This window comes from Sphaeroforma arctica, assembly GCF_001186125.1.
Source record: "Sphaeroforma arctica JP610 unplaced genomic scaffold supercont1.39, whole genome shotgun sequence".
In the NCBI taxonomy this organism is placed as follows: domain Eukaryota; class Ichthyosporea; order Ichthyophonida; genus Sphaeroforma; species Sphaeroforma arctica.
The window spans coordinates 104,536-113,168 of record NW_014040519.1 but is presented as its reverse complement, the minus strand read 5'-3'; the positions used below and the strand labels follow the sequence as shown (position 1 = coordinate 113,168).

Genomic DNA, 8,633 nt, shown 5'->3' with positions numbered 1-8,633 from the left:
TATATATATGTTCATGGCGGATAGTATTTGTATATCTGTATGTGCATGGGTATCCATTGTCTCAGTAGAAATATACCATCTTCATATAAACACAGAAATGAATATACACAAAACTTATATGAATATGAATATGTATCTGACATATTCAACGGAATGAAATCATTTCCAACAATATGGACACCTGAATGTGATATTCTTATTCTGCGTCGAAGTGCGGCATGCAAACAGTTTACGGAATTATTTGGCAAGAATACGGACAAGAGAAACCTGTTTGCGTTTACTTGCTACTACAAGTCTCACTCGCAATATGCTCCACATCCATGGCCACTGGTGCAGACAAATATACGAATTCGTTTGTTAACAAAGTTGCTATACTAAGTCTGATAAAGGGTTAGCCATACTAAAACTGATAAAGGGTTAATCATACTAAGACTGATAAAAGATTAACAATACCAAGACTGATAAAGAGTTGACCTTACTAAGACTGATAAAGGGTTGGCCATACTAAGACTGATAAAGAGTTGACCTTACTAAGACTGATAAAGGGTTAATCATACTAAGACTGATAAAGGATTAACCATACCAAGACTGATAAAGGGTTGACCATACTAAGACTGATAAAGAGTTGATCATACTAAGACTAATAAAGGGTTAGCCATACTAAGACTGATAAAGGGTTAATCATACCAAGACTGATAAAGGGTTAACCATACCAAGACTGATAACGGGTTAATCATACTAAGACTGATAAAGGATTAACCATACCAAGACTGATAACGGGTTAATCATACCAAGACTGATAAAGGCTTAACCCTGCTAAGACTGATAAATGGTTAACCATACTATGACTGATAAGGGTTTGGTAACCTTTAACCGCTGAGCTCTCGGGGTGGAGCTCTTGTCATGCATATCACCGGTCCTATCGTATCCAACATTTCAGTTGCCTGAGATGTTTCTTTATATAAATTTATTGCAAAGCTTGTCAGTGCCTGCGTGCACAGCACAGCATTAGACGACTACCGGACATATTCATCAATACATACGGATACATATACGCAGGTGGACGTATTACACTCCGCTGTGTACATGCATATGTTTAAATGTGTTCCATATTACATACCCAGGCAGTAAATGGAATTCGGATATTGGATATAGCAAGTCTCCCAGTGACACAGTCCGGGAAAGGCGTATTGTATATACACGCAATAAGGTATACGTATGTATATATGTCATACATATATACATACATACGTGCATATATATATGTACATGCATACAGCTATGCTCTATAGTTTGTAGCGCACATACATACGCCTGCGAGTATCTACGCAGAGTGCCCCCATCGTGTGTATCTCTCTCCGCACCCCACCATCTCCTCTCAGCTTTCTCACGCATGTAGCAAAAACCAGGTTCAACCAGTACATAAACCAAACCACGCGCTGTCTAGAGTAGAGTACACTGCTTCTTTTTCTTGCTGGTCTTGGGCGGCGATACCACCACCCTAATCGCCTCGTCAAAGACGTTCTTGAGACCTTTCTGTGTGAGAGCGCTGCACTCCAGGTAGCGTGCGGCCTTTATGTCCTTAGCCAATGCCTGGCCCTCGGCGGCTGTGATGGGTGACAGATTCTTTTCCTATAGGGGTGCGAGGCAGGGTAGGTAGGTATTAGACCCGGGATAGACAAGGTCACGGCAGTGGGTGGATTTCAATTTAGCTGGAGGTGACTGGTTTGTACTGATTCGTTCGAGCGAAGACGGTGTTTGGGTGTATATAATACCTGACCATCCACTGAGATCTGATAGTTGACTATATAAACTCTGGTGTGGGCAGACGATTTGGCAGCACCACAAAACTCCTCACACAGTGTGAGTTGTTGTACCTATTCGACGTGTGTTGTGTGTGATGTATGCGTTTAACAGGGCTCCGACAAGGGCACACTTGCAACGGCCTTGGTGACAGGGATCATATCACAAACAGGCTCGGGCGGATACTGTGGTACATAACTAGTATAACACTGAAGTCTTTATATATAGAAGTGCATGGCAGAAACTCGATAGTGCGCACCCCTGTAAAGAGGTTATGCGGCCGTCAGGCATATGGTATTTATAGCATCTTCTAATTAACCAAGTTAAGGATACGTACCGTGTGAACAGTCGCAGAAAGCCACACAGAATACTTGCAGCAAATGTATGAGTAAGACATGAGAGAGATATGAACATCACATTTATAATAGAATAGGGCCATCCTGGGCTAAGATACGCGGTATCAACGGTTTCGATAAGACCATAATACACGCACATCGGATGAGATTACACTACAGTTATTCTGAGTCATACTAGTATTTGGCCAGGCAAATAGTAGATATATCAGCACACCCACAGCAAACATACATACACTGGGCATACACATGCGCTTGTTTTCAAAATGTAGGAAGAACAATCCAAGGTATTCGTTATAGTACTAGATCACAACATTGATAACACTGACAGTTTGAAGACCTGTGTCCACAAACTACGAATTCTGATTTGGGAGCGAGAGTATAAAGACACCTTGGATATGCGAGCATTTACATTGGTACTGGTGTTGTTTGCTACTGAGTACATCGCATATTCTTGTTTGCATTCGATAGCCATACTACATCTCGATAAGGCATAATGCTCCACTGATAGGTACAAGATTTTAGCAAGGTATATCGTACAAGGCATATACATTATTCTCATATCTCCAGCAAAGTCCGATATGAAGCCTCATAGACCACTTGATGTGATAGAACTATCGAATGTATACAGTACGCAGCCTTTGTCACGAGCCGTTGTTGTCCTAGATAGCACGATCGAGCCAGAAAATGCAACATTTATGTCCCCCATATACTTCAAACATTTAATTCACTAGCAATATAGCACAAACACGGTCACTGATCACCATTTATCATCATCGATGCGAAACCATCAGATTATGAATATCCCAATATAAGCCTTGTATCAAGGTAGTAGGCCTCCCGTTAAATAATGTTGAGACATACCCTTAATTTAGCTAATACTTCCTGATCTTCGCGCAAATCCAACTTTGTCCCTACCAAGAGGAATGGCACATTCGGACAGTGATGCGAGATTTCGGGCAACCATTTAGTCTGCAATTCAAATATTAAATAAAGAATTGAATACTTGCTATATATAAATATTAAATAAAGAATTGAATATTTGTATAGTGTTGTAATTTGACCTGTGGTACCTTAAAGTACAAGCGTACTATGCACTTCTGAAGTTCAGAGAATATTTGGCAATTAACTGTAATGAGGACTCCAGCATATTCCGAACAGCTAGATTTTTTATTGCAACGAACGGTCGCTGTGCGGACATATACATGCATACTTAAATTCATAAATGAATATATACGTATACACACACATGCATACATACATCAACTAATAAATCAGTCTTAACCATACGTCCCACGTGATTGCACAGTACGTACTCAGACCAAGCTTTATAACCATGTTCTACGCTTGTACGCTTGTCATTCGCTTAATACAATATGACACTGCACTGCACATACCACCTACACTAGTGAGCCGCGTGATGATGAACGACCCAAAACTACAAATGACTTTTAAAACGTTTGTTTCGACTCGGTACATATTATTTCGGTGCCCTCCGAAGTTCGATGCGTATACATTGATACTTCATCGTATTAATAATATACCAAAGCGAACACAATCACTCGCGGGACATGCACACAAGCATCTCAACCTGTGTGCTCCTTATAGGTAGGCAGGGTTATAACACATACCTTGATGTTCTCGAATGATGATGGGGAGATCAGTGAGAAACAGGTGAGAAATACATCCGTCTGTGGGTACGATAGAGGACGCAGACGATCATAATCTTCCTGACCAGCGGTATCCCATAATCCCAAGTTGATAGGCTTACCATCCACCATCACATTAGCTGAGTAGTTATCGAACTGTGTTGTAGTACAGTAGCATTGGAATATCATTGAGATGTGTTATAGCGCGGTGTTCAAGATCACTAGGTACATATGTATAATGGTCCAAATATGTATAAATGATGCATCCGTCTCAAGACTAAACAATTGAAAAGAATTACAAAGCCCCAATTGTAGCGCTGCAAGACTTAAAAACAAGATTTCTTAGTGATGCGATGCCCGCATTGGTATGTCAGTACATAACAAATCATGCTAAATGCGTAATCTTTCTCAAACACAACTACTAAACACACAGCAGATAGCCTGACAATTGACTATATTACTGGCAGAGTACACCTATAAATCGTTACTTTGTTATATACATCTATAAAACGTTAGATTTTTTTTTTACTCACTTCTGTCACGAGCTTGGGTGAGGAACCCATTACATAGTTTTTGTACCACCAAAGGTAGATATTACAGTGGTTATTTGTAGGCGGACCAGTCTAATACTAACTAGATTTAAATACGAAATCAGCTTCTATAAGTATATTATATATGAACCTCATAACTAAAGCGAACAAAGTACACGAATTTTCATATGGCACAAGCAATATCATATGCGATACCATGGGTGACATACCACAGTGGGTATGTATTCTCCGGGGAACGCATTCGTAGTGTAACTGATCAGGAGACAGGTCTTTCCGACCGCACCGTCACCAACCACTACACACTTGATAGCCTGCATGTTATCTTTTTAAAGGATGTGTATATATGGTTGTATGAGAATGTTGCTGTTCGAATTAGTGACGAAGTGATCAGAGGTGGATAGTGTTTGTATCCGACTAGAAATGGTAGCCTAAAAGCGCGCGTGGTTATATTATAATAATAAAGAGAATTGTGTGTGTGAGAGGACGTGGGTGCCTTGCACATATAACGAAAGCACGCTACCTTAAGACGCGAAATAATATATTACGTTTAGCGGTAGCACTACTACCACAGACTACAGAGTGGTGGTGTAAACCATTCGTTATCAGCTCGGATCTTTCGCGCAACTCTTTGCTTTACAGTTTGCAACTGCGACTGATCAAATTAATATGCGACAGAGTGTGAAGTTCTTTGTTTTTAATGTTTCAGTGAGTGATTGGATTGAGTTTGTGCGGTTCTTTTGGCCAATAACCGGCCCATTATTTTACGACACTGATGATTTCTAGAAATACGGTTTGTCGTAATTTGTAATTAAAAGTTGACCACACAAGATTTAATATGTAGTACAATACAGAATACTGCTGTCGGTAGGTACAGGTACCCAAAAACACTTGTCCAATGGGGAAGATTTCTGTACGAATCAACCAATCATATATTATAGATTCTTTTAATGTTACTCCAATATTGGATCCTTATCGGACTTCTATCAATTCTCAGGTTCATAGGGACGCAGAGCCGCAGACCAGTATTATTGACGAATATTGTATTTGAGTATTTTATGAGAATAATATCATTATCCTTCCATTTTTCAGTAAATATATGAATAGCAACATAGAAATGTGACTCTTTCAGATATGCAATGCATATTTACCACACGGCACACACACCGCAGACAGTCCAGTTGGCCCACAAGTCCACGGCAATATGTGCTTTTGAAAGTGAAGCACCAAGCGATCGTTTTTTAGCAAATCAAGAAACACGCACTATTCAAAGTCATACCTCGACTTTTTACTTTTTATTGCTTTAAATATCGATATAACATATAGCTCGCCTAATTGTGTTAATAGATGAATGAACTGATAGGATAGTTGGGAAGCGAGAATGTTGCAAGGACCAGTATTATACGCCTCATATTCTCTAGTTGGTCTTTCGACGTTTGCCATGGTGCTTTATCTGATACCCTCACACTAAATATTTTGGCCGAGATTTTAGTCCTATGTACTCGTATCCTTGTTTGTTTACGCCCTGCAAGAACTATATGATTGTTGTACAGTTACAATCAACTCAATAGATATCCAATAGATCAGCGTTCTTGAATTTTGAGTGTCAGGATTTCGGTGGCTATATGCCAGGAATGAAAACCCATGATACTTTATACTACGAATATCACAGAGGTTCAGACAAATGACATATTAAGAGTATATATGCTTATGCATGCGGCAGACATTATCCAGGCTTGCATATTTATCTCACACCGCTTGAAACCGAAATTCGACCATGGCCCAAAATATAGCTCTATACTTCGATTGTGGATGATATTGAATTCGCCTTACCGCACCTGAACTTGAGTCGATCAATTGCGTGTTGTTAAAATTAACGTCGACAGACTACAATAGTTACGAGAGCATATAAAATGTTTGTCGGTATGGATATAAATTCTAGAATCTCAATGCGAAGAATGAATGCAAGTCTCTAATTCGTACGCATGTGAAATGAATAAATCAACTACACATGTGCTTTTTTTTATACAACTATAGGTCTCCGCATAACAAAATTGATGTTAACCTTCGAGTACTTGGGTCAATCGTGAACAACGTGAAAAACAACAGACTCTTGGCGACAGGTTGCCAGCCTATTCTAATTCGCCTTTAAAGATATAAATCAGCCAGATGAGGTGAACACATATACATATAATATCTTCGCTGGCCCATTCTGAAACTACGACAAAAACTTATTGTAGCTTACCCGTTTAATCTATCTGGAGATTGATTCGCTCTCTCAATCATCCCATCTAGATTGACTGGGTACCTCAGGTGCAGAATTGGTACAAAACCGGCTAAATCTTCGCTTGGGTATGAATCACAATTTCTCAAGCTTGACGGCTGTCTTCTCTTTCCTCTCCATGCGTCGTGAACTAGAACTTGTAAGTGCAGCATTGATACGTTGACTTTGGATAGTAGGCTAATTGGATCAGGATTGTGTATGACCCACAGATACATATGTGCCAAATAAAATAAATGCCGTTATAATCTTAATAAAAAATGTGCATCTCGAACACGTACGCCTCATGCACTCGTTCAAGCTGGAGGAACCATTTAAACCTGACGGCATATCTGATCATTTAAAAAACAAGAAAAAAATGGCATCGAAGCGATTATTGCCGATTTTTGAAAACTACCCGCACTATCGGCACTTTTCTGGATAATTTTCTTTTCGGGATGGCTTCAGTTTTTCTCGAATCGGATTGAGATATGATAGCTTAGAACGCTGTACGTTGCAAATCACATTTATTGAGAACATCTCCGCTATATGATAGAGGTCCACTAAAGATCGCATCGTCCTGGCCGTTAAAAGCCTACAGGTCTCGCGGTGCCCACGCGCACTTTACTCTTCCTGAGGACCCTTGGGTAGTGGTGACTTCCGCTTCTCAGGAAAGCTCTTCTTGTTCATGGGTGTAGGTATATCCTTAATCTTGTGTTCTCTAGACGAGGCTTTGTCCTTGAATATGGTGAATGCTGGGTCTGTTCGTCGTATTGCGGCCGTTTGTGCCATTATCTTTTTAGTGCAAGCCCAGCACAGAGCGTGTAAGAGCTGCGTGACGGGGAGTATACACGTTTGAATCATGATGAGACAATGCCAATAAAAAACCCCGAAACATGTGTTGATTTGGGTTGTTGGTTTGGGCTGTGCTCCAGTGAACCGAGGCTATCTCGGATGAGGTGGTGTCAACGAGGGCGAGGCAAAAGTTAGGTATGTTTGAACAACTGTATATATTATATACTGGACTAAATCCAATATGATCAACGAAACGCTTCCGAAATGATCGTGTCTGCCTGCCTCCTGTATAGGACACTAGTCTTGTGGGCATCACTGTACAGGTACATGACAGCTAGCGATACCAATTTATAACCACAGTGCGGGAGCGGTGCTGCAAAAGCAGATGAATCGTTGCATGGATTGTACACTACTGTGAGCGGAGTGAGCGCTATCTACGCGTCTACGTGCCTGTAACTAACCACTCTCGATACTTAAAATGGAACGAACTTTCCAAAATGAACCTCTGATGATACTGCAAGCGTGCAGATGTATAACACACGTACAACGCCACAAAGCCACACACACAGCGAATAGAACTCACAGACACACCTTCGCTCCACCGCATTTATGACATGTCGTTATGTTCTGTATGTTTTGCGGGAACTTATCGTGCTGTCGGACCCTACGACGAGATGGTGTGGTCTTTCTTTTGGGCACAGCCATAAGCATGAAGCCATCCGCCAGTACATCGCTCGCACTCAAAGACGGCTCCTGCTCTCCAACGAACGCCCCACTGTTGTGCACTAGGTCTAATTGGAGTTGGTCCTGATCATGGCCGACTCCTGACCATTGTCTGTGAGAAGGAAGATAAGATTTAGATAATGGTCAGAGTTTGACTAGGGGTATAACACATGAACTCAATGCACTACATCAAAGTATTGTTGACTACGTTGGAAGTGTAGTGAGCAAGTAGGTGCGTGACAAAACAAGAATATATATATATATATATATATGTATATGTGTGCATATGTATATATATATATATTAATATATATAGAATATATATTATATATATATATATATATATATATATATATATATATATATATATATATATATATATATATATATATATATATATATATATATATATATATATATATATATATATATATATATATATATATATGTGTGTGTGTGTGTGTGTATGTGTGTGTGTGTGCATATATGCATAAATATATTA

At 39.9% G+C, this 8,633-nt stretch overlaps 2 protein-coding genes across 2 annotated transcripts in view; both read right to left on the bottom strand.

Moving 5' to 3' along the window:
• Positions 1–921: 921 nt before the first annotated feature.
• SARC_01063 (Ras-like C3 botulinum toxin substrate 1) lies at positions 922–4,913 on the bottom strand. Its single transcript, XM_014305228.1, has 4 exons — positions 4,566–4,913; positions 3,788–3,961; positions 3,021–3,128; positions 922–1,632 (listed from the first exon to the last, which is right to left on the bottom strand). Exons 1-4 carry the CDS (start codon positions 4,671–4,673, stop codon positions 1,444–1,446), a joined length of 579 nt encoding a protein of 192 aa, XP_014160703.1. The 5' UTR covers positions 4,674–4,913; the 3' UTR covers positions 922–1,443.
• A 2,211-nt stretch (positions 4,914–7,124) lies between these two features.
• SARC_01062 (hypothetical protein) overlaps positions 7,125–8,633 on the bottom strand; it is a 3,238-nt gene continuing 1,729 nt past the window's right edge. The window contains exons 2-3 of the mRNA XM_014305227.1: positions 8,000–8,243; positions 7,125–7,444 (exon numbers count right to left, since the gene is read on the bottom strand). Of these exons, the coding sequence (XP_014160702.1) occupies positions 7,238–7,444; positions 8,000–8,243 (451 nt within the window). The 3' untranslated portion in view covers positions 7,125–7,237. The remainder of the gene's footprint in view (positions 7,445–7,999; positions 8,244–8,633) is intronic.

What these genes read in the sequence shown, in the direction of transcription:
- SARC_01063 (XM_014305228.1), bottom strand. Translation starts at nt 4,673, where the DNA reads ATGCAGGCTATCAAGTGTGTAGTGGTTGGTGACGGTGCGGTCGGAAAG. An exon ending in GAGAATACATACCCACTGTG is followed by an intron (nt 3,962 to 4,565) that starts GTATGTCACCCA and finishes ACTACAACACAG; the next exon opens with TTCGATAACTACTCAGCTAA. An exon ending in CATCATTCGAGAACATCAAG is followed by an intron (nt 3,129 to 3,787) that starts GTATGTGTTATA and finishes TTTGAATTGCAG; the next exon opens with ACTAAATGGTTGCCCGAAAT.